This window comes from Mastigoproctus giganteus, chromosome 10 (genome assembly GCF_048544385.1).
Source record: "Mastigoproctus giganteus isolate SK-2022 chromosome 10, ASM4854438v1, whole genome shotgun sequence".
NCBI lineage: Eukaryota > Metazoa > Arthropoda > Arachnida > Uropygi > Thelyphonidae > Mastigoproctus > Mastigoproctus giganteus.
Window position 1 is genome coordinate 24,437,444 of NC_143584.1, and position 27,262 is coordinate 24,464,705.

The 27,262-nt window shown below is 36.8% G+C and overlaps 1 protein-coding gene across 3 annotated transcripts in view; it reads left to right on the top strand.

The window, feature by feature from the left end:
* Positions 1-27,262, top strand: part of LOC150078876 (uncharacterized) — a 203,973-nt gene extending 176,711 nt beyond the window's left edge. For all 3 annotated transcript variants that reach the window (XM_090382404.1, XM_090382406.1, XM_090382405.1), the window contains 3 exons: positions 2,352-2,453; positions 14,120-14,200; positions 26,978-27,262. In XM_090382404.1, the coding sequence (XP_090238530.1) occupies positions 2,352-2,453; positions 14,120-14,200; positions 26,978-27,211 (417 nt within the window). In that variant the 3' untranslated portion in view covers positions 27,212-27,262. The remainder of the gene's footprint in view (positions 1-2,351; positions 2,454-14,119; positions 14,201-26,977) is intronic.

The following is a 27,262-nucleotide window of genomic DNA, read 5'->3' on the forward strand; positions in this document are numbered from 1 at the left end:
TTGGCTCAGATTGTCTTAAATCACATGAACAGTGCATGATACATAGCACAGCATTATGCCAATAAATTTTGTCTGACGATTTTAAACTTGAAATTTATAAAAAAAAAAAAAAAAAAAAAAAAAAAAAAAAAAAGTAAAAAAAATAAATAAATAAATAAAAATGGCATTGTGGTTAGTGATTGGCACTATTGCAAATCAGTGCAAATTGGACCAGCGCAAAATAAGGGCTACCTGTATGTTATATATGTGGTGTGGCAACATAGTTCCCAGGCTGGTGCAATAAAAAGAATATAAAGTGAAAGAGCTCAAAAATGGTTTTATTTTTATTCAAAGTAATCGCCACCTGATTGAATGCACTTATGACACCATTCTAAAAGTTTCTGAAAAGAATCAGTGAAGTCAGCCAAAGAAATGATGTTCAGTTACATTTTTCTTTATGTCCTCAACATTATGCAGTCCCTTTCCTTTGAGGACAATTTTTATCTATCTTGGGAAACAAGTTACCCACTGGTGCTAGATTGGAATAGTAGGGTGGATGGTTGATCTGTACACTACCATGTTTCGTCAAAAATGTCTTCACAACACGTGCAGAATGGGTAGGGACATAATCACATACAACAAGAACTGCCATTCTCTCAAAATTGTGGCTTTGCCTGGAAAATGCATTTCAGTAGTCTTTGAAAGCACCTGTGTGTAGAATGCAGAATTGATACACTTCGTTCAGGTTCAAATTCCTTGTGAATCACACCATCTGTTGAAAAACTTGATTAAGATTGTCTTGATTGTGGACTTCTGTAAATGAAACTTTTTGGGCCTTAATGATGATTTTGAAGTCCACTGAATGCTCTGATGTTTTGTTTCTGGGTCATACTGTAATACCCAACACTCATCTCCAGTGAAAATGAGAGAGAAAGAAATGTCTTCACAAGTGTGGAATGGGTAGGGGCATTGTTGTGCAACAAGGACTTCCATTCTTTTGAAATTGCGACCTCACCTAGGAAATGCACTTCAGTAGTCTTTGAAACACTTGTATGTAGAACACGGCATTGACTCTCTCCCCTTTGGGTACAAATTCTTTGTGAATCACACCGTTTGTTGAAAACACGATCAGCATCATCTTAATCTTGGATTTCTGTAAACAAAACTTTTTAGCCTTTGTGATGCTTTTGAAGTCCACTGATGTGCTGATACTTCATCTCTAGGTCATACTAAAACATCCAACTCTTATCTCCAGTGATAGTCAAGGAAATTAGGATTGTCTTGACAAATCATTGTATGTTAATACTACACAGCACAAATTTTGCGCAGGCTTTCTTTTTCCTAAATCTTCACCAGACGAAACACCTTATTTGTATCCAACTCGTCATCCATCATTCTTGACGGTCAAATGACAATCACATGCCACAATTTCTGAAACTTCTGCAGCTCTGTCCTCATTTTGAGGTTGCTGGATGCCCACTTCTTGGGTCATCGTGAACAACCTCACATCCATCTTTGAGCCATTTATACCATTCAAACACATTGGTTCGATTTAAAATTTTATCACCGTAAACAGTTTTTAACATTTCACATGTTTATGTTGCAGATTTTTCCAGTTTAAAGCAAAATTTTATATTTGTTCGTTCCTCCATTGCAAAATCATGACACAGAAATGTTACAGCTACTAACAAAACTGGTCAGCCTACTGGACCATCATCTGTTGGAGTAAGTTTGAACTACCACATACTACTTCCATTTATTTCAAACTCATTACTTTCATTGAACCTGACCGAAACAGCACTAGTCTTGGAACTTTGCCACACCTTGTATATTAATTGCTTAAATATCTATCCCACAGATTGAATTATATTGTATAAGCATATCATTAAAATGAATGACCATATGTGAATATACTGTTCTGAAATCAGATATGTTGTTGTTGTTGCCTGTGCTATAACATGTTATAGTTTTTGATAAATTTTTATTATAAAATTCTGATTATTGTACTTAATTGCTGATGTGCTTGGGTTCTTGAAAATTCATAGTCTATCACAAATTGTACGAAATCCATTTTAAAACTGCTTTGTTTTGCTAAAAAAGAATCTCTGTACTTAATTACTTAACCTGTGACATGCATTTTGCTTGTCTGAGAATTAAAATGGGTGCCACTGACCAGAAGAATCATTTTATATGTAAACATGACAGAGTTCTGAATGTTTCATAGCAACTTAATGCATCTGACAGTTGTAAGTAATGAAGCACAAAAGGAGTGTTCCACATGTTTTTCTCATTGGAGTCAAATTTGTATTATAAATATTGATTGAAGTATTGATTGATTTGACTTTAGTTCTAACCCTTATTTTTCTTTCCAGAATCGCCGAACTGCCCTTCATTATGCTTATGCCATTCCAGAAGCAACGTTCATAAGAAAATTATTGTTGGATAATGGATGCTCAGAACATGTCTTAGACAGGGTCAGTTTTTATTCTGCTTAAAATGTTGTTAAACTTTAAATAACATTAAGCATTGCAAATAGTAATAGTTTTTGTGTGAACATAAATTAACTGATTATTATATGCTGCCCTGTAAGTGGCAGTATTTTTGTAATATTGAAAATTTTCATCTGAAGACTTTCTGGAGTTTGTGTATTATTTAACTTTTGTTTTGTAAACTGATTGGATATGGACTGAAAGAGCTGGCAAGTTATTAATACTTTTACAGTTGGTTCACTAGTTCGTTACAGGGGAAAAAAAGTATCTCTAGACAGGAAGGCAGAGAAAAATATAGAGAAGCATACTAATGCAATTATTTTAACACCTTTGTTGAATTATAATCCTGTTCCTTATTTAATGCAGCCTGCTACTTTAATATTCACATAACTTTGATTACATCTTCAGTTGAAAGTTTTCTCCTTGCACTGTATGGCTGCTCATTTATATTTGATACATTATTCACTGTTCGACACAGAGTTCTGATTCAGACTATCTATCGTCTGCTGAAAGACCAGTAAGTCTCAAAACATGTCATTGTCATGTCTCTCAATTTATTAATGAATAGTAGATTTGCCTCTTTTGGTGATGCTACTTCATTAAAAAACAAAATTAGTTATTTTAGGGTCAACTTGTGGATAACTCTGTTGTTTTCAAAGTGAGCATAGGCTGAAGTCTTGTTGCTATCATGGAGGTTTATCTACCATTTGGCCTGACTATGGGTGCGAGAGTACACATGAACAGGCAAAGTTTTTTACGGCTCCAGCTAATAGTTTTCTTAAATTTTTGCTTTTTTATTGACTTAAATTGGCATATTGATTTATTTTCTAGAGTTGCTTTATATTCCTAGTAACAATACTTTAGTTTAATTTGAACTTAGAGATTTTGTAGGTTATTACTTAGTATCGGTAATGGTATCTAATCTATGTGTTGGACAAGTTTTGCAGCTCCCACAAACACTAAGTTTTTAATTATATTTAACCGGTTTATTTACTTAATTGTTAGATTAAATTATTTTCTATAAGTAGTTTATAGACCTAGTCAAGCTCTGTGGTTTATTTTGAATTTAGATAGCACGATTTTGAAAGTAATTAATACCTCTTGTCCGTAGATTTACCATTCGTAACTTGCCACCATTGTTATACGATACATTGCACATGTATACACTGAACTAGATGCAGAAAGGTCAAGAAATGACCACTGCATATCCCCGGAGCAATATGGCCTTAGTTGCTAATGACCAAATAACAAAAAAACCAAAACCAAATAACAAACAAACAAACAAAAAATTAAAAACCAAATAACAAACAATGAAATAGATAACATAAGGTTTAACAGAAAACTAGATAACAAGTATAGTAGTATCAAATAATCAGTAAAATTTACTAATCTTATTAAATTTCATTGTCAAATAAATTGTACTTTTTTAACTAAATAAATATAACAACCTAGTTTTTACAAACGTAACATTATAAATTAATACATATAACTTGACAGGAGATAAGAAAGTCATATAACGTAACTCGGAGATAATATTCAATATTGAAATACATATATATATATATATATTATATATATATATATATATATAGTGTTATAAGTTTAAGGTTATATTTTGTATTGGAATTTTATTTTAAATTGAATAGAAATCATGACTCATCCAGAGCAGCAAAGCAAAAGGCTCAAACTAATAGGAGTGCTGTGGCTCAGGGGAGAACTGAGGAGGGGGCGGTTGCCCTCTGAATCAGTCTTTTGAAATGCACTGCTTGTTTGATGTTTGTGGAGCAATCAGGAATGGGACATGGTATTGCCAATGGCTTTGTGTGTACATGTAACGAGTGTGAGGAAATCAGGTGCCAACTCAGCGTTGTTATGGGCCTATATGAGAGCTTGAAGGATAGGGTGGATGCCCTCGAAGGATTTAAATTGAGGGCCCATCAAGCTCTCAGCTGCCCACATCAATGCCAGAGCTTGCATTTGAACATCACGCAACACAGAGGCAACCCCCAAGGCAGATGCGCTGGTCCCAAAGGAACTAGTTGTTGTCAGTGACTCTATTGTCAGGGAAACGGGGAACATATAGGGCAAAACAGATAGGTGGAACAGGACCAGGGTATGTCTGCCAGTGGCAAAGGTTGATGATGTTGTAGAGCAGATATCATCTTTTAAGGGCACAAAGGGTGATATTGTTGTACACATTGGCATTAATGATATAGAGTAGGAGACTGGCAGAATTACTTAACAAGTACAGGTCAATGCTCAAAAAAACCTGTGAGTTAGGGTTGAATTTGAAAGTGTCTGCAATTCTGCCCAGACACGATAGGAAGGAGTATGTGATGAGAGCCTTGTCGATCAATTCAGCCCTGGAGAGATTTGTGCAAGGCTAAAGGGGTAGAATTTTTCTCAGCCTGGTCTGTGCTTGTTAACAGGAGTGACTGCTTCTACGGGGATGAGATACACTAAAATAGAAAGAGTGCAAGAATATTTTCTGATGCTATCAAGGCAGTTAGGTGGGGGGGGAAACACGGGCTAATAGATTAACAGTATCTGCTGGCAGATGTCAAAAAGATTCTTGCACTGCTTCTATTGAAATGAGCAGCAGCCTGGAAAACAAGACAATGGGGATTTCCGGGACTGCTGGGAGTCACAGTGGAACAAGTAATTTTTAAGGTATACCATGTACACCAATGCTAGGAGTATAGTTAATAAATTTGATGAGCTTGAAATACTAGTTGGGATATCAGAGACATGGTGTCACACAGACATAAGCAGTGCAGAATTGGAATTTGAGGAGTACAATGTGTATTGGAAGGAGAGACATGACAGGAAGGGAGGAGGGGTTATACTGTTAGTTAAGAAACACAAAATCTAAGGAAGTGCACCCAATTGATGTTGGTGGACAATGAAATGTTGAGTCTGTTTGGTGTGACATAAGCACTGGGAAAGGGAAAATGAGAGTAGGTGTGTATTATAGGCCTGATGAGTATAATGTGCAATTGGGCAGAGAAATAGAGTGAGCCAGTAAATCAGATTGTCTTATAATGGAGGATTTTAATTTCCAAGAGATTCACTGGAATTTGTGGGTTGGTCACTCAAACACTAGCAAGGCTTTTGCAGATTTATTGGATGACTGTTTTTTACAGCAGCATGTTCAGGAGACAACTAGGGGGAGTAATACTCTTGACCTGATTATCAATAGTGATATTTCATGCATTAAAAATCTGCAGATAAAGGAACCACTAGCATTAGATAGCAATGATCACAGTGTGCTTTACTCAAAGAGGTAACTACCATCAAGAATAAAGGGAAGTGTTTTTGCTGTCGTAAAGGCGACTACGGTGATCTGAGACAGTATTTAAATTCTATATGGTGAGACCAGCTGATGATGTTACAAATAGCAAATTCAAAATGGGAAGAATTCAAAGAATTAATCTTGGAAGCTAGTAGGCTTATCATACTGGTCCTTGAAGTTGTCACAGACATTCTCTCAGATATGCCAGAAAGCTGTACTTGCTACCTGGGAGTCTAAAACACTGATGGAACTGATATTTGGGTGACACTCAAGTCAAGTGGACCCAATTTCGGTGAAGTCCAGACGGTCTGCGACAGCCAAATCCTCTGCTTGCACCTTCACGATGGTGGGACTGTTAGTAATCCTGGGATAACCTCCATGCACAAGTACATGGTGGTTGACCACCCAGGTGTGGCACCCACACCACATGGAGGAACGCCGCCCCTCTATGTTACCAGGCAGTACTAGGTGGTAGATGACTCTCATCAACCGGTGAAATACCACCACTTTGCTTATTGGAGGCTTGAAGTGGTGGAACCCATGTTTAGTCTCTAGAGCTAAGTTCCGGTCAACCCTTCCGTATCTCTTCCATCATGCAGTATGATTGATGACTTTTGAGGTTATGATGAACGTCGTGGCGAGATCCAATATTCCTTATATTTCGAGGGTACAGCTCTAAAACGGTGTTTGCAGGCCGGCCGCTAGTTAGTACACCGGACCAAACCTATTGGTAACTCTCTAGGAGGCTTCCGGATCAGCTAGTGTATAATCTTGCTACATCTACTCTGCCAGATAGTGACTGGAGGGAGTCCGAGTAGTGTGTATGCGGGGAGCATTGTCGAGGCCACGTTATGTCAAGGATCTGGGTATATTCTTACAATATGTACGCCATATCCAAATATTTCATTACTTCATACAGCATGTCCCACCCACTTTTTCTTACTATTGAATACGCCATGAATTGTCAAACTAATAGAGCAAGCTTATCTGCGTAAAGATCTAAACCTCCCAAGGACTTCCTAGTTCATTTCACAAATATACGTGGTCTCAATTCTAATCTCAACGATGTCCATTTCCACTTGCAGTCTACCAAACCCCATGTACTTTTTCTGACAGAATCTCAGTTATCGGTTGATTCAACTACTGCTCATCTCAGATGCCCAAATTATTCGCTGTATGATTCCTTTCGCCTCAGAGGTGGTACTTGTGCATATGTCTGTTTTGATATTCCCTGTCAGAGACGTGGCAATTTGGAATCTCCTCTCTTTGCTCTTCTCTGGCTTAAAATCTCTCTACCTCATTGTGTCAAATTCATCTGTTGTCTCTACCATTCTCCCAGTTTCACTAATCACTTGGAGCTCTTTGACTTCCTCTCTTTGCAACTTGACTTTCTCCAGTCCAACTTTCCTAACAGTGAGGTAATTTTCATTGGTGATTTTAATGTTCAAAACTCCAGCTGGCTTCCGTTTTCTAGTCACACCGACCCAGCAGGTCGAGATGCTGAGGCTTTTGCAATTACTAATGACCTAGCACAGATTGTTCATTTACTTACAAGAATACCGGCCAATCCTAATCATACAGCCAATATGCTTGATCTTTTTCTCACAAACAACCTTTCTAAGTACACGGTCAAAGTGAGAGGTCCTTTAGTCACTTCAGATCACAACTTGGTGATTGTCTCTTCTCCAATGGAACCTTTATCTCATGGCTATTCCCAACCTCATGTTGTTTGGCATTACAAGAATGCAAAATGGGATGACCTGCGAGACTTCTTTTCCTTGGTCGGATTACTGTTTCAAAACTTCTGATGTCAACGTTTGCTCAGATCGTGTCAGTGAAATTATTCTTGCAGGAATGGAATCCTTTATCCCACACTCCACTTTAAAATCTCATCCTTTATCTAAACCTTGGTTTTCCAATAAATGCGCTAAGGCTGTCCAAGAGAAGAATGTTGCATATCGTAATTGGCTTGTTTCCAATTCTTCAGTTTCATTTTCTGCCTACTCCAAAGCTCGCAACAATTGTAAAGCAGTTGTAAGACACAAAGTCTTACAAGTTAAATTAAATATCAATATAATTAAAGAAAGAACGTTAGATAGAGTGATATTGTAAACCTTACAAGAAAACACTTAAAGTCACAAATATTTAAGATAGTGGATCTCACGTTAATGGAATTAAATTAAGTGGAAGCTATAGTTAATGTAAGAGCTAGAGTTAATGTAAATATACCGTGAAAATAAACATTAGAAAGAGATATACGATCAGCGCCCACTACCTGAAGCAGCAAGTGACAATATCGAGACGGAACAGTGGGGGGTCAATTGATAGTATGGGAAGGGACTGAGTGCTCCAGAGATTACAATAGGGGTACCAGCGGGGAGCGGCCTGGTTTACCGTTAACAGAGCAGGCGTGGTCATTTCATAATAAGGCGAGACGAACCAAGTAAATGGACGCAGGTGTTTTCTGGAAAACGGAAGTCTCCTTTCTACACCGGAAGGAGCTCGACCTTCCTGTCATGGGTCGAGGCAAATGAGAATGGAGATGATGGTGGTCAGATAGAAATGGCTGGTTGAGGAAAGGAGGGGTGTTGCGAAATTTTGGGAAATAAAAGGGGAAGAGCACGCGCAAAGAGAGCGATAAAGTTTTTTCGGAGTGATGAAAGTTTTTTCGGAGAGGTATACTTTAGAAGGGGTGATGAAAGTTTTTTTTCCGAGAGGTAGGCTCAGGAAACAGTCCCCGGAAGTGATCCACCAGTAGAACCAGTTATGGTGAGTTGACTAAGTTCTGATAGCTTTAGTAAAGTATAGATAAGTTACAGTAAAGGGAACTTTCTCAAGATGGGACATAGAAGTCCGAAAGCGTCCACCAAGAGATATATTTAGGAGGACAGCGAGATAATGCTTACAGAAGAACACCGGACCGTCCTGCAGCCTACAGAGAGAAATAAAGTAAAGGGAAGCGACTCCTGCTGAATGATCTGGCACAGCGAAGAAAGATCTGAACGCTGAATGATCTGGCACAGATTGGCGAAGCGAATAGTATCTCTGGCAGATGGTAGCAGTTCCGAAGCTGAGGAAAAGCGATCTCAGACTGTTGGTGGACCCCGATGCAGAGCAGAAAGTCAAAGACCAATCCTAGTATTGGCTGAGGAATTCAGCTTCACCAGAAGTAAGTGCTGAGCGGCCTTGGTACCATTAGGTAGTACAAAAGACTAGCTAAAGATAGATAATAGTTAAAGGGAATTCTTTTGGGATGCATATAGTTGATTCAATACTTATTCTATAGATAAGTGCAGAAATGTCATAAGGATTGTTTAATAAGAGGGTAGTTCATAGTTACGTTTCATCTGCCTAACTTTAATGAATGTAGAATAAAAACCTTTTGGAAGGGTTAATCAATAGAGCTGTTAGAGTTGTATGTTAACTTATATAATGTTACTGAAGTAGAGAAGTGGTGCAATTAGTCGCTAAATGCTGAAATTTACCTGAGAGAATCAAGAAATAAACCAATCTATATTTCATTAACGGGTAATTTGGTTGTGTTAGGGTGAGACTAGCCTAGAATAATTTGTAAAGTGGACATTTAATTCCAGAAGAAGAATTGTATTAACCATGAAGAAGAATGTATGATTGTGCTAGATAAGTATGAATAATAAATAAAATGTAAATTGTATTTAAGAAAGAGTTAAGTTAAACTGATCGTAGGAGAGTGTTAGTGGCCCAATAGTAAGAAGAAGATGGATAGGAGAGTCTAATGACCAGGAACGTAATCCATGCTATGTACTTATATCAAGTGAATAATGTGTAATGATTTGCTAGATTTTTTTATTTGTGAATGTATAATAAACTAATTGTATTTAACGTAATGAAAATGGAGTTTGGTCATTTCTGAACACACAGCAAAACCCAAAGGAGGAGTGCACTAATATAGAAACTTCCTCAGAACCGGAATTCTTCTGTGAGATAACAAGTCAGATGCAAAGTGGGGTATAGTAAATATATAAATAATAATAAATAAATAAAATTAATAAAGACAAAGAAAAAAAAATATAATAAAACAACCCCACCCCCACACAGTTATTAATCAGTCCAAACTAGAGTTTGAACAGGCTAAGAGTAGAAAACTTGCTTCTTGCCCTAATGGTAGCCAAGCATTCTGGTCTCTTGCCAAAGCTATTGGCTGCAACTTTTGCCCATCTCTGCTCCCACCTCTGTCCAAACCAGATGGTTCTGTTGTCACTTCAGCCAAGGATAAAGCTGACCTGCTAGCATCCCATTTTTCCTCCAGCTCATGTATTAATGATCTTGGTAAAACACCTCCCACCACTCCCAACACTATCCATTCAATGCCTCCTGTGGTCTTCCGTCAAAAGGATATCAGAAGGATTTTGATATTTGAATATATTTCTCAAAACCTGCGCTCCTGAACTTACTCCTATTCTTTGCTGCCTTTTCTCACTTTCTTATTCCAAAGGTGTTTTCCTTCTGCTTGGAAATTTGCTGATATCCAGCCAATTCCTAAAAAGCGTGACAAATCCCTCCCATCCAATTATCGTCCCATTGCAATTACTTCTACTCTTTCTAAAGTAATGGAGAAATCAATTAACCGCCAACTCTTAATCTACCTAGAAACCTTCCGTCTGATCAACGATCGCCAGTATGGATTCCGTCAGTGTTGATCCACTGGTGATATTCTGGCTTATGTTACCCATTTATGGACTAATTCAATGGAAAGGTTCGGTGAAACACAAGTAGTTGCTCTTGACATCTCAAAGGCTTTTGATCATGTTTGGCATAAAGGTCTTCTAAACAAGCTTCCATCTTATGGTTTGCCAACTGTTTTTAGTAATTGGTTATCCAGTTTTCTCTGTGATCGCTCACTGATGGTGATGGTAGATGGTTCTCTGTCTTCTAACTTCTCCACTAATGCCGGTGTCCCCCAAGGTTCAGTTCTTTCCCACACTCTTTTCCTCTTGTATATCAATGACCTTCTTCCATTGACTGGAAATCCTATCCATAGTTTTGCCGATGATAGCACATTGCATTCAACTTTCCATTTTGAGAAAACTTCTCGAAAATCTGCTACCAATTCCTTAAATGCCTATCTTCAGGTAATTCTCCAGTGGGGCAAAGACAACTTAGTTGATTTCAACCCTTCTAAAACTCAGCCTTGTCTTATATCTTGCAAAAAGGATTCTTCTGCTCCTATGCTTATGTTTAGTGACACTCCGATTTCTAGGCAAAATGATATATCTCTTTTGGGGATTACCCTGACTTCTAATCTCTCTTGGCACAAGAACATTACAAATATTGCTTCCTCTGCATCTAAAAAACTTGGTTTTCTCTTTCGCTCTCGGCGTTACTTTTCTTCCAAACAGCTGCTCACTCTGTATAAATCTCAAATCCTCCCTGCCATGGAATATTGTTCCCACATATGGGGTGGTGCCCCCAAAACCTCTCTCAGGCTTCTTGATTCCATTCAGAAGAGGGCAGTTAGGTTAATTAATGATTCATCTCTAACAGAGTCTCTCCACTCGCTTTCTCATAGATGCACTGTTTCTGCTGCATGCCTCTTCTACAGATACTTTCATAATTCCCGCTCTCTCTTTCAAAACAGTCCGAACATGTTCCGCCAACATCCATTTACTGTCCAACTTCAAACCCACAGAATTAACTTTTCATCTTCCTCATTTATTCATTCAACTGCCGTTTTCTGGAACAACCTTCCGTCATATGTATTTCTTGAAAATTACAATCTACAGAAGTTCAAGTCCAATGTCAACAAATATCTTCTTTCGTCTTCTCCAACCCAAGCACTATAGGTTCTAATACCTCTCGTGTTTGGGATTCACATAAAAAAAAAAAAAAAAAAATACCAACTAAGAAATATTGTTCAAGATTTAGGCCTAAATGGATATCAGATGAACTAGGCATGGGATGCATATAAATTAACAGGTGCCACGGAAGCTTATGATAGATATAAGCTGGTCTGTAACGAAGTCACAAAGGCGGTTAGGCAGGCAAAGGCAGATTAGGAGAAATCTTTGGCAAAGGATGCAAAGAAAAACAGCAATGAGTTCTTTACTTATGTAAACTCTAGAAGGAATGGGATGAATCAGATTGGTCCACTTAATATCGATGGTTGAACTGTTGATGATCCTGCTCAGGTAGCTAACAAACTAAATGAATATTTTGCATCGACATTCACAGATGAGAAGTTATTCAGAGAGGGGAATGCCAGAGGTGTATTAAACTCTGGCAGCAAGCTAGATAATCTTGTAATAACTGAGAGTAAAGTGAAGGAGAAATTGTTGAAGATAAACATAAGAAAGGCACCTGGGATGGATGGAATCTATCCAGTTATATTAAAGGAGGTACCCATGGACTGGAGATGTGCAAATGTGACCCCAATCGACAAAGGGAGACACAGGTAATTACAGACCTGTTAGTTTAACTTCTGTTCCAGGGAAATTAATGGAGGCACTGGTTAAAGATGCATTCCAGCATCGTCTAGACAGGACTTCAGTTATAGCTCGTACACAGCGTGGGTTTAAGGGGAAGTCTTGTCTGACCAATTTGATTGGATACTATGATGTAGTCACAAAGGAACTGGATGCAAAGGATAATTTTGATATCATATATTTGGATCTTAGAAAGGCTTTTGATAGTGCTGCACAAATTGGAGCAGTGTGGGATTGGAGGCAAATTGCTACTATGGATCAAGGGATGGTTGAGTGGGAGAAGATAGAGTGGTAATCAGTGAACACTGCTCTTTGGGGACTAATGTTATTAGTCCATTGTTGTTTTCTGTATTTATTGATGATGGTATATCAGGCTTAATGTCCAAGTTTTCAGCTGATACGAAGGTCAGCAGGGTTGTTAATGACACTAATGACAGTACACTGCTGCAACAGGATGTAGAGAAGTTGAGCAGGTGGCAACCGAAGTTTCACATCGACAAATGTAAAGTACTGCATATGGAAGCAGTAACCCCAGGATAACATATCAACTGTGTGGTACTACTACACTTACAGTGGTAGAGAGTGAAAAGGACCTGGGGGTAATTGTGCAGGCATATATGAAGTTTCTGAGCAATGCAGATGGTCTGAAAGAGTAGCTCATGGTGTTTTGTCAATGATATACAGGAATTTTTCTGGTAGGGATTAAGGACGTGATCATACCCTTGAATAAGGCAAAGGCAAAAAAAAAAATTAGATTTTTTTTTTGACTGATGCCATATAAGCTTGCTTTCTTGCATCATGTGCCTTTGCTAATGCTAATTTTAATGATAGATAGCAAGTTTTCCCAGAGAGTAAAACAAAAAAAATAACATACTGTGGTTAAGCTAACTTTACGTTGTATATTTCCTCAATCTCTCTTCTGATTGGTCTGTCAGAATCTGGATTTAGTGGCTGAAATGTAATGGATAAACACTTAAATTAAACTAAACTCTGTTTCGTGTAGACTTTGAGAGTAACTGAGTGATGCATAACTTCTTTACTATAGCTTTATTTATTATTGTTTGTTTTTTAATACTTAGTTTTATTTCAAGCTGTAGTCAGGAAGTAGTAGTAAAGGTGTGTGATGCAAGAAAGCAAGCTTATGTAGCATCAGCCAAAAAAAAAAAAAAAAAATCTAATTTCATCCATCCACTCACTCCAAATGTTTGTCTAGTTCTGCCTTGAATATATTTAAGCTATCAACTTCCACAATGACAGATGGAAGTTTGTTCCAGCAATCAACTACTCACTGGCTATAGGGAAATTTCCGCACATCTATTCTACGACTGCCTTTCCTCAATTTGAGTTTATGCACCTCCAGGTTCGTAATCTGAGTAATCCCATCAGAATTGAGCCTGCTCAACCCATTCAAGACCTTATTACACTTCAGTGAGATCGTAGGTGCCTAGTCTCCAGATGTTGCAATTTGCAGAACTTAAGCCTTTCTTGGTAACAGTAACCTTTTGTTTCACTCACTAATCTTACCTTTGTCTGTACTCATTCTAGCAGCCCTACATCTTTCCTAAAATGAGGCCTGCAATGGTCAGGTCAAGGAGATATTCACCTCTACGACTGCCTTTCCTCAATTTGAGTTTATGCACCCCCAGGTTCGTAATCTGAGTAATCCCATCAGAATTGATAAATATACAAAACAACAGTGGGCTCAATGCCAAACCCGAGGGGACTCCACTAGTAGAAGTCTTTCTCTTAATGCTGTTACACATTTATACTAAACACTGCTGAAAATTTATTCATCGAAACTTGTTATATTAGATTCAGTCTTATTAAAAGGTATGATTGTTTTAGTATCATATATGCATGTAATGGTGTGTTTAATAAATATCTTATTTCTGTTTTAGAAAGGAAGAGAACCACTTGACTTCAGAGATAAACAGGAGTCAGACATTATGAAGGAGTTGCTGAATAGGCTTAAAACTAAAGTATGTATAAACATTTTGTACTTCTCTGGTCAGGTCAAGGGGATATTCACCTCCTTATCTCTGGTAGCAAAATTCCTAAATATCATTGACAAACCCATGAGCTACTTTTGCAGAATGTCTGCACCGCTCAGAAAACTTCATATCTGACTGGCCAATTACCCGCAGGTCTTTTTCTTTCTCCAGTATCCTGAGTGTAGTGCTATCTGCTGTAATAAATTAAAGTAATTTAGTGTCCATTTGCCAATGTGATGGAAAAAAAGTTTTTGTCAAGCAGCATATTCTTGTGAGTGGCCATAGAAGTTCTTGTGAGTGGCCACGTAAGTCAGTGAACCTTCTTTTAACATTGGAAGGATGTTTTAGAGTAATAAACAATGCAAAAAATACTTAGTCTGAACTGTGTTTGCAGTGGTATTGCTGGTGAAATGAGTGAGTGTGAACTGTTGGTTAGGATAACTAATGCCAGCATGTTAATGGAAACTTAATGTCAAATTATGCTCAATTTCTGAGATCATTCAGAAATAGTAGATGTGACTTTCACTATGTACAATGTATTTAGGAAGGATAGACAGGAGAAGATGAAGTGGGGATCATGCTGCTTGTCAAAGATGAATGACACAAGTATTCTGGCACTGAGTCTGTGAGTTAGTAGGAATCAGAAAGGATGATGAGAGCCTCGACGAGGGGGTATCAAAATGTTCGTACCCTTACCTAAAAATAACAGCCCTAGAAAGGTGAAACTTTACAGGAACTTTAATCCTTTTCTATGTACTCTACATGTATAGTAACACATTTCTCCCATCTATGGATCAGTTGTTTAATGCCTCGATCATAGAAGTCTGTACTTTTTGCCTGAAATCAAAATTCCACTTTATTGATGATTTCCTCAGATGAATTAAAGCAGCATCCATGCAATGGTTTCTTCAGTAGTTCGAAGCTGCACTGGGCAACAAAGTTGGCGGTGGCAACGGCTGTGTGAGTCGGTGCATTGTCTGACAGAAGACGGACACCTTTGGTTAACATCCCACACTTTTTCAAAAGATTTCTGTAGTATTTTCCAGTGAGTGTGGAACCATAATGCACTTACTATGTCAGGATAACCCCTTTTCTGTCCCAAAACACAGACTTCACCTTCTTTGCCTTTTTTGGGAGGTGTGCTTCCATTGCTTTGACATGTCTTTAGTCTCTGGATCATACTGGTACACCAGCATTCATCATTGTCACCAACTGATCAAAAAAATTCTCAACATCCGCAATTCACAAATCCAACAGTTGGCGAGAACATTGCATTTGACATTGTGTCAGCAATTTAGAACCCATTAGAGCGGAAACCTTAGACATGTGCAGATGGTCATGTTAAAATGCTGTAGGCAGACCCATAACTAATTGTCACGCATCTGTCACTCAACACCAGCTGCTCAACCATCTCACTGTCCTGTGGATGTTGATGGCCTTCCTCCTCTTGGCTTTTTAAAGACACACTGGAACTCCTGTTTCCACTTTTTTAGTGTCATAGGATGGACAATTCTACCCATACACAGCTTTCATTTCTTCATCAATTTCCCGAGCTTTCTTGCCCTGCAAATGCAGGAATTTGATCACTGCTCGGTACTCCATAGTGTCCTTCCTCAGATTCCAGCCTCCACCTCTAGTATACGATCATCTATGGATGATCGTATACTAGAGGTGGAGGCTGACAATCTATGATGATATATGGCTTCTATCACTTGGGAAGAGAAGCATGAAGGACAAATACAAGAGAATTATGGAGAACTTTAAACAAGAACCAGGGGAGCATGAATTCAAACTATGGGAAAAGAATTAGCATTATTAGAGGCATATGATGCAAGAAAGCAAGCTTATATAGCATCAGCCAAAAAAAAAAAAAAAAAAGCCATTTTGCCCATCCATTCACTTTGTCTAGTTCTACCTTGAACTTATTTAAGTTGTTGACCTATGCAAATTTCCACACATATATTCTACAATTGTCTTTCCTCAATTTGAATTTGTCCCCTCAGGTGAGTAATCTGAGCAAGAGGAAGAATCCCATCAGCATTGAGCTTGCTAAAACCATTCAAGGCCTTATATACCTCAATTAGATCACCTCGCAGGTGCCTAATCTCCAGATGCTGCAATTTGCAGAACTTAAGCCTTTCTTGGTAACAGCAACCAATCTTGTTGCCCTTCTGCGTACTCATTCCAGCAACTCTACATCCTTCTAAATTTAATAAGCCTCCAGACCTGTATGCAGTACTCAAAGAGGAGTGGCCTCACCATTGCCTTATACAAGGGGACAATCACCATCAAGACATGAGCTATTGAAGCTTGTCTGCACTGCTCAGAAAACTTCATATTCTCATTCTCCATTACTCTGACAATAATACCACCCAGTTGGTATGTTACTCTGGGGTTACTGCTATCCATATGCAGTACTTTACATTTGTGAACGTTAAACTTCAGTTGCCACCTCTCAGCTCAACTGTTCCAGATCCTGTTGCAGTAGTGTACTACCATTACTGTCATTAACAACCCTGTCACTCTTTGTATCGTCTGAAAACTTAGACATTAACCCTGATATACATTGATAAATACAGAAAAGAACAATGGGCCCAACACCGAACCCTGGGGGACTCCAGTAATAAAATTAGTCCACGAAGAGCAGTGTCCATTGATTATCACTCTGTCTTCTCCCATTTAACCATTCTTTTATCCATTGTAGCAGTTTGCCCTTAATGCCACTCCAATTTGTATAGTAGTCTTCCATGTGCCCCGGTATCAAAAGATTTCTTAAAATCCAAGTAAAATATATCAAAATTATTTTTTGCATCCAGTTCCTTTGTGACCACATTACAGTATCCAATTAAATTGGTCAGACAAGACTTACCCTTAACAAACCCATGCTGTGTCTGAATTATTACTCCATTTTGTCTAGATGATCCTACAGTGTTTCTTTAACCAGTGACTCCATTATCTTGCCTGGAACAGAAGTTAAACAGTTCTGTAATTACTCATATCACCCTTTGATCCCCCTTTTGTGAATTTCAGACACATTTGCACATCTCCAGTTCACGGGGACCTTTCATAATTATGCTTAAGGGTTTGCTTACTTCCTTTAATGTAACTCAGAGATTCGCAAACTTTCTCGGTTCACGGTGCCCAGTCATTTTTCAATGCGCCCCTAGGCCAAAAAAAATACCTAACACAGTGGTTTTCGACTTTTTAATATATACCTATATAAAAATTTTATTCTTTATACAAAGGTATTAAATAAAGATCAATTATAGATCACCACAAAATTAGAAAGATACGGTACAATGGATACCATACACCTTTTTATAATGAAATAAATGTATAAATTTAAGTAACTTAAACCGAAATTACACAGCATTTCAAGAATGTTGTTGCGGCACCCCGGTTGAAAACCACTGATATAACTGGATAGATCCCATTCACCACAAGTGTGTTATGTTCAATTTCAACAGTTTCTCCTCACTTTGCTCTCAGTTATTAAAAATCATTTAGCTCCCTGCCTGAGTTTGATAAGCTTCTGGTCTCCAATTTCCCTATAGACATTCATGTGCAAAATACTCATTCAGTTTGTTAACTACCTCAGCAGGTTTATCAACAATCGAACCATTGATGTCAAGTGAAGTGGACCAATCTGATTCATCCCCTTCCTTCTAGAGGTTACATAAGTAAAGAAGTGTTTACTGTTTTTCTTTGCATCTTTTGCCCGAGATTTCTCAGAAACCACCTTTGCTTGATTACAGGCTATCTTATATCTGTCTCCTGATAATTTATATGCATCCCATGCATTTTTCTTCTCTGCCCTGAGTCTCATTAGTTCATCTGACATTCTTTTAGGCCTAAACCTTGAACAGTATTTCTTAGTAGGTATGAAAAACCTAGTAGCTTCCAAGATTAATTCCTTGAATGCTTCCCATTTAGAATTTGCTGTTGGTAACTTTTTTTTTTTTTTTGGTAGTTGTTGGCACATCGGCTTCTGTGGCCATAATGCACCTCCTAAGGTTTTTGCAGTACTTTGATCCAAGCCCGAGGCGGGATTCAAAACCGCAGCCTTTGGGTTGCTAGGCAGGCACTTGACCCGCCCGGCTATCATCAGTTGGTCCCACTATAGAATTTAAAAACTGTGTCAGACCACTGTAGTCACCTTTATGAAAGCAAAAACTATTCCCTTTACCTCTGATGTTAGTTACACCTTTGAGTAAATCCCACATCAGTACACGGTGATCACTGCCCCCTAGCGGTTTCCTTATCTGCAGATTCTTAATGGATGAAGAATCACTGTTGATAATTGGGTCAAGAATATTATCCTCTCTGGTTGCTTCTCAAACATCCTGTATCCTTGTAGGAGAAAGTTTTCCTTTAGACAGTGAATTTTTAATAATTGGAATGAGTCCTCCATTGGTATTTGAGACAGACAGTTTGAGGATATTCAAAGGCTAGTTGAAGTGGAAACAGTTTTCTTTTTGGCAGGTGCTTCAGCAACCTGGCTTCTTTGTGCCATATGGCTAATATTAAAACAAATATTAATTGCATAGAAATATAATATTCGATTATATTCTTAACTGTTTATTTATATAAGCTAAAATAATAAAAAATTCGTTAATTGAAATAAGTGAATGGGGCTGCTAATAGAATTGCTTATTTCTTGTATTTCCAAAACTTAGCTTCACAGCATGCTGTTGTGGTTTCTGATATATCTACTGTTTATCTTAATAAAGAGTCAATTGTTTACATCTATACACAAATTCTTTCTTAATAGAGTGATGAACAGTGTGGAAATTCTTATTTCCAGTGAGCTGAATAAGTTAACTGGGAATAAGAATTTCCTAGTGAACTTATTCAGTTCAGATTGAATAAGGTTTGCAGTATATGTTGGTCAATAAAGATCCAAGTTAAATTAATATATAAAATTTTATTGTAAGTTTACCCATTATGTTTTATACTCATTCAGTGTAATATCCTTGTGAATACAAGTATGCTTACTAGTGTTGCTACAGTGCATTATTTAGCTCTGTCTCTGAACTGTTGCTCTTGATTTACACTTCTTCTCCTGTTGATATTTTCAGTTAATTTCTCTCTAAACTTAATCTCAGCATTTCAGGTCAAGTTCACTTATTTTTATTAAGGATTGCCCTGACTTCTAAAATCTTTCTTGGCATAAGCACATCCCAAATATTACTTCCTTTGCATCATAAAGTTAGGGTTTCTTTTTCACCCTTGGTATTATTTTTCTTGATTTAAAATATAAATACTTTATCAAATGAATTTTTTGTTATTTCTTCTGCTTCATGATTTTTCTGTATACTTATTTACATTTTCTTAAAGGGGAACAGGCTTCCACTTATTACTATAAACAAACATGTCAACTAATTTTTAGATTTATGAAATATTTACATTTCATTTGAGTTTTTTTCAAATACTGAATATATCAATATGGGCTCAAGATTGTCATTAGGCAGATGCGATTTTGCTCGTATTGCAGAATCACATCCACCAGGTTTTCTCCGTATGGTGATGGCAGTCTGTAATTATCTCTGCAGCTGTGCCAAAAAGGAAAGTGGCACTCACCAGTTGAGAAGTGACTTCTAAATATGGTAGTGCAGCATATAAGTCTAGGCAAGAAAGTCAATTTGTGAAGGCCACAATGCAGTGTTATCATTTCTTAAGGAATTAATTTCTATTTCTAAAATTTCTGTATCATTTCTAAAATCTCTTGATAGATCTGCAGTTCCTATTTTTAGCAGCAGAGTGAATCTTACAAGTTAGGTATTACATTTGAGGCATTTTCAGTTATCAAATTACTCAAGGGTTAAAAAACTTCTGTACCGTATTCAAAAAGTGTACCTCACTTTACCGTAGCATGAGATGATACTGCATGGTTCTGTTGGGGGGGGGGGGGGCTCAGAGGTCAACAAAACATACTGAAAGTTTGGTGGGGATTTTGAAGTGATCCTGAAGCATTATGAGGACCAAAAGAACATATGCTGAAAATTAAAAGGTTAATTTCTTATTTTCTATTCCTGTATATGTTAGAACATGACACTTTTGTGATGACAGTGGAGCCATGTGGTACAAAGTTATTCATTACATTCAAAGTTCATGTCTTAGGCTTAATAATTTCACCCACATTCTACTTAAGAAGACTAATCAAAATCTAAGCGCTGATTTTTTTTTATTCCATATCATTACCTTGAAAAAATAAATACTAAGGAGATAGAAGGCATGATTTATCGTTTACTGATAGAGCATGCATTCTGTTTCCTTTGTACAGCAGGCCCCCGTTATAACGCGGTTCGCTTTACGCTGATTCGCTATAACGCTGTTCTTATATTATAACCCGTATCTGACTATAACGCTGTCACAGATCACTATAACGCTCTTTTACAGATTACATTTTTGACATATTTAACGAAATCGTTTCATTTGATGGAGTCGATAGCTTGAAAATGAATAGCAAAACAGCATTAAAAAGTTTCCCACGCCGACTTGAGCAATTTTCCCACGCTCAGTGAAATTTTCTCTCACGCTAATTTAAGTACAGTCACTTGTTACGTAGTTCCGAGATCAACATTTTAAAAAATGATCAAATATATTGCTTGTAATATTTGCGTTATATGCATTTATCCGAAGTTTAGTTAGTCATCACTCAGTACAGTATTAGACATCGTGCGTAACGGACAGTTTACTTGAACATTGTATCATAATTAATTCAACCACCGCAGTTATATTTTCGAAGAGCTAATAATGACCGACAGGAATGAAAATGCAACAACGTCTGGGCGCAGTACGAAGACTATAAATGTAAGAAAAAGACTGAATTTGAAAATTAAATTAGACGTTTTGAAGCGAATCGATTCCGGTCAACGACAAGCAGATGTGTGCCATAATTTAGGACTCGCAAATTTAACTGTAAGAACAATTATGAAAAAATAAAGAATTAATTTTAGCAGCGGGAAAGATAGCTGTTCCACTGCAAGCAACTAGATCTAGGCCGGCTATTAGGATTGAAATGGAAAGACTAATTTTTTTGAAGATAATATTCCAATGCAGAATTCAATTAAGTTAAATATTAAAAAAAGAGAGAGAAAGAGATTAGCCAATACGATGATCTGAAGAAAACTCGCCTAAAAAAAAAAAAGTGGAACCATTTAAAACTGGTAGAATAGATTTAAAATCCCGGGAGAAGCCGCTAGTGCAGATTAAGGAGCCAAAACTTTCAAAAAAGAACTTGTTAAAATTATTGAAGAGGGGTATTATGTGTTATACTTCTCAACAAGTTTTTAACATAGATGAAGCAGGACTTTTGTGGAAACGAATGCCTAAAAGAAGTTTCATATTGAAAGAACAAAAAACATGCCAAGTTTCAAAGCGGCGAAGGATCGGTTGACTTTATTGTTGGGTGGTAACGCTGCGGGCCATTTAAAATTAATACCCCTTTTAGTTTATTTGGAAGAGGGCCAAAGTTCAACTCAAAATCCACACATTTTTCATGATTAAATTCATCCATTAAATTAAATCAATAAAATTCATTATTTTAATTGGAATTTTGTTTACTTTTGAGACGCAAGTAGTTACCACATAATTATACGTATGTAATGCAGAATATTTTATATGTGAAAATATTTGAATATTAAATATTTTGACCGACATTTGTGCATCTTTTCATTACCGTTTATTATTAATTAGGAAATATCCTATGGCACCGACCGCAGCTCACAAATACATATGTTACCTTATGGGAAAGCGGCGCTCGCTTAGCGCGGATTCACTTAGCGCTCTGTTTTTCCGGAACGAATGATCAGCGTTAAGCGGGGGTCACCTGTATTTTGTTTTGAAATAATAAAATGAACATATTTGAGGAGTTGTATACCCTTTCTTTAGTAAGATTGAACTACAGATGCTATTTATTTTTCAAAAATAAAATAAATTAAATAAATACACACACACACATAATATATATATATATATATATATATATATATTTTTTTTTTTTTTTTAACTTTGGTTAATTAGAATACATCACTTTGGATGAAATTTGGAATAGACAGTGGAAATAAAAAAAAATTCCAAAAAAATCAAACTTTGCTACAGTTTTAGTGTACAAAACAAATCTAACATCACAGATACAACAATAATAACAAACATACATGGTATGTTTGTTGTTGTTGAAAATGAAAGATCATTTGCTGTTGAGAAAGCCAAAATAACAGTATTGTCTTGGCTGCACTACAAGGTCATCACCATTTAACCCGAGCCTGGTCCGCCCTGTTTTTGTCTAATTTTTAACCCTAACTCGAAAGTTGCTCCCCCCGAAGAAAACTAATAATTTTCATAATTTCTACTCAATTTTCCAAATTGAAACTCTCAATATACATAAACAGAAGTATATTCTTTGATTTCCTACCTTTAGCGCTCAGCAAAAACTATTAATTCACTCTAAAACAGCAAAAATGTACGATCACATTTCAATTTATTAAATTTTGATGTCGGCAAAACAAGATCCAAGCTTTGAAAATAAAACGCGTTACTTCATTAGTTCAAAAATTCGCATGTCAGCTCAGCGCCTCTGGCTAAAACGAATCAACGCACGCAGAGAGATAATTGACTGGTCAAGCTTACGTCATTAACGTTACCAAGGTGATCCAAGGAGAAAATGAAACTGTAAACAACTTTCGTGGAAAACAAACAGTTGAGCATCATTACTTGCGAACACTAATTTGCATGGCTCACTCACAACAGTAGCTTTATTGCTTTTCGTAATTGTTGTACGAAAGAATTGCAACGAATTGGTTTTGAAAAACTAAAATATTGCATTTCCTTTCTTCAATATGTATTATCTACTAAAAAAAAAATCAAGGAAATTCATCTACTGGAAACGGAAAGAAAAAACTGTCGTAAAACTGATCACTACAATGCGCATTTCATAAAAAAAAAAAAAGTTCGCTTTATTGTAATTGTTTCTAGAGGACTAAATCGGAACAGCAGTTTCATGGATGTATATTTGATCTTCTTACGAAATTTCTATTCATAGCTGCGTTATAAACTTCGAAAACTGATATCGAAGGAACTTCAAATGCATCTCACCTGGTGTACAAACGAAAAAAAAAAAAAAAAAAATGCGCAGCTAGTAACAGATTGTGAGAACAATCCATTACTCGTAGTGAGGGATTGGGAAATTGTAAGTAATTGTTATTGAATACTTCAATATTTCCTTGATATGCATTTGATATCATCAAAAAATTTCCAGAGAAAAATTTGAATTTTCATTATCACACAACGCCCGAAAAATTCACCATAAAATGTCATGTGTTTCAATGTTTGAATTCCGTTCTGAGCTGCAAATGTAATTTCACTTCTCTTGCGCTGACAGAGTAGCCGTTCACCGAATGAAGAAAAACAGGGTTCATTTTCATGAAATTTCCAATTCCCTTCTTTCACTTGAGGGAAAAAAACTCCTTAGGGGAGGGAGTCCACCCTTTCTAGTCCGACCGTAGAGAGAGAGAAAGAAATAAAAAATACCCTTTTGGTGGGGAGAAGGCCAAGAGATTTTCAAACATCCAGAGCGCTAACTTTCATTTATTTTATTTATTATTATTTATTTATTTTCTTATATTATTATTATTATTTTTTTTTTTTCTTGTGTGTTCCCTGGGCCGGGATAGTGCTTCTCCTCTTTTCTCCTTCCCTCTCTTCATCTTATACAAGTTTTTCTTTCCTCCCTGGGAAACTTTTTTTTTTGGCTGATGCTGCATAAGCTCATACACTTGCTTTCTTGCATCACATGCCACTACTACTACTACTTCCCCAGGGAGGAGGGCGTACAGTTAGTAGGGGAGATCTTGCCCTCCTGCTAGGGACGAGTACCTGGAGGCAGTCGTCCAGGTGATCGCTGCTTTCAGGTAGCCAGAATGCCCAAATACAACATCACAATACAGAACACACACATAAGCTCACAAACAGTTTTTCTTTCCTGTCACTTTCTCCTGTGTGGGATGAAAAATTTTTTTCTCTCTCTCTTGCCTTCCTTTTCATCTGTCTTCATCCAACATGGGATATTCCTAAGCGGGATGATTTTTTTTTTTCTTTCTTTTGATGCACCAGTTTCGAAGTTTATAACGCAGCTATAAATAGAAATATTTTCTCGAAATTTGGTTAGAAGATCAAACCCAGGAAACTGCTGTTCTGATATTGTTTACTAAAAACAATTACAATAAAGCAAACTTTTTTTTTTTTTTTTTTTTTTTTATCAAATGCGCATTGCAGTGTTATCAGTTTTACACCAGTTTTTCCCGTTTCCAACAGATGAATTTCCTTGATCTTCTGTTCTTAGGAGCAATACACGTTGAAGATAGGATATACGATCTGTTCACCTTCCATAAACTGTTATTGGTACTGTATGGCTTTATTGCTTCTTATGTCAAAAACAGTAGCTCCTGTTCGTCTTTTGTTTATTTACACTTCTCCCTTACCGTCTTGATGTAGCTGTACTGGTGACATGATATATACCTCCCACGCTCGTATTCACGCGGAGTTGTTTATCAGAACTGCTCCTCTCCGTAAAAAGAAATTCGCGCGCTTTACACCAAGAAACGAATCAAGTGTCCGGTTTCATAAGCTCTAGGCTGGTTAGGGCGGGGGTAAAAAAATTAATTGAAAAAGCCTAAAAAATTGCATACTTGATGTCACATTTTTGTCATTTGCGTGAAATTCAATAGAAGGTTTTGAAAATTTAAGTGGGAAAATTCAAAAAAAACAGTTCTGGCTCCAACTATAGTGAGTTTCAGCTCTGTAATTAGAGTAAAAATTATAGAATTAACTTGCTGAACCCAGATAGGCTGGTACGTACCCCAGCGGACGGGGATACGGTTAAATAAAAATTAAGAAAAGGGCTCCTTTTGCAAAATGGTGAGAAAAGTCGAAGAAACCAGTGTTTTGTTTCTTGATAGATGTTGCTCTTAGTTGATGGGGCCACACAAAATGCTCACTAGCTGCTATTGCAATTGTTGTCTTGACAATTCCATGGGTAACAGCCTGCAAAGCACTTCAATCCTTGCTGCAAAGGTTTCTTTACAAGATCCACATACTGTACCAGTTAACTCCATATGTTCACCAACAACACAGACTTGACTATAGTTTCTGCTTGGGAGGGAGGTGGATAACATATAGACTGATTAGGCCCATTTTTGGCTAATTGGCAGTGTTCATACCCCTAAGGGGAACTATGTCTCTACATTATTAACAATGTATACACAGCATATTACTGATATTCCCTGTGACATGCCTTTAAGCAATAACAGACTATGCTATACTGTGGCTTCCAGTACTTTTGCAGTACAAATGTCCTCTTGCATTGAGCAGTTTTATCTTTATAACCTGTAGCTTCTTCTTACTGTACTATTTTTTTTTTTTTTTTTTATGAAAATCCCAAACACGAAAGGTATCAAAACCTATAGTACTTAGTACCGTGCATGGGTTGAAACAGAAGTATGGGGGGAGGGGGATGCCGGAAACTTTGCTCTAGAGACTAAACATGGTTTTCACCACTTCAGGCCTCCAATAAGCAAAGTGGTGGTATTTCACCGGTTGATGAAAGTCATCTACCACCTAAAATTTATACTTGATAAAATAAATTCTCATTTTTTGGAACTTTTTGTGTGTTTGCATGCACACACACAAGCAGCCATTGCCTTCACCGTGTCCATGAACATACTTTCATGAAATTTTATATTTAGGTCTCTCAGAATGATTTCTTGAGTAATCCTGAAGTTCATTAAAATCAGACTAACAGAAATCCAACAATTATTTTCCCCCCTTACACACATAGGCTATTCATATACTATCATACAGTAGACTTGATATTACTTGCCATGCGCTTATTGAAATAATGAATGGGAAATGTGGCAGAAAGTCTTGCTCTTGTCATTCTGCTAAATACATAAATTGCAAATCTATTTGCTTATATTAATCCAACAGAAATGTTAAATACATGTTACATTTCAATTATTATTAAAATCCAGAAAGAAATAGGCAAGCTATGTTATGAAAGCATTCACAGCACTCTGATTGTTTATTTTATTAAATTAGAGCCCGAAATACGTGTACCATTTCATGTGCCGTAATGAAAAGCACATGAAATGGTACACGTGTGCTGTAATGAAAAGTATTACAAAACAAGTGAATAACACGCTGTGGGTTATGTGCAGTTAAAACAATTACTTTTATATATATTATTAGTTAATCAATTAGTAACAAGATAATTTGTTTAGTTTTCATTTCTGTTAGACAAAGAAAAAAAAATTCATTTAAAAAATAAAAATCAAGTTAATTAACGTACTAGTATGCATTAAGTAAATTTTTTTTTTTTTTTTTTATGCCTTTAATTTCTGTATGGTATAGATGTCTGTTCCGAATTTCATTTCTGGGTGATTGTTTGCTGAGCCAAAGTGATACACTTTAATTATAACAACCATGTACTCTTAACATTCCCCGAATGGCATGAACTTTACTGATTATAAAGCCAGCTCTTGCAGGGAGCACAGTTAGAATATTAGCAAAGCTGAGTGGAAAAGACCTATATACAGTGCAATATGGTCAAAGTCACTGATGTGTCTAAACAGACAAACATGCAAGCAGCTCCTGATTGTATTATTACTTATATTGGAGCTTATGTTAATAAAATATTTTTGTTTAGGTATTAAAATTTTTAAAGATGCAGAATACTGTTTAAGGCTCCTGAATTTTATTTTATTTTAGACATACAGTACTTGTGAACCTGATCCCTGGGATAACTTTGATGATGTGAATAATCTGAATCATGAAGAATATGAAAGTAAATATCAAACATATCATTACAGTGATGGTGCATATGGGTATAATGATTCCACGCATGCCTATACCATGTCCTCTAATGGAGATTGTTTTGTGGAAGATGAAGATGATGATTATTATTATGAGGACTCAATATATAATTTGTGCACTGTATTCTGAGTTTGTGAAATTTTATATTTAACAAGTTTTGGTCTCAAAATAATTTGCATT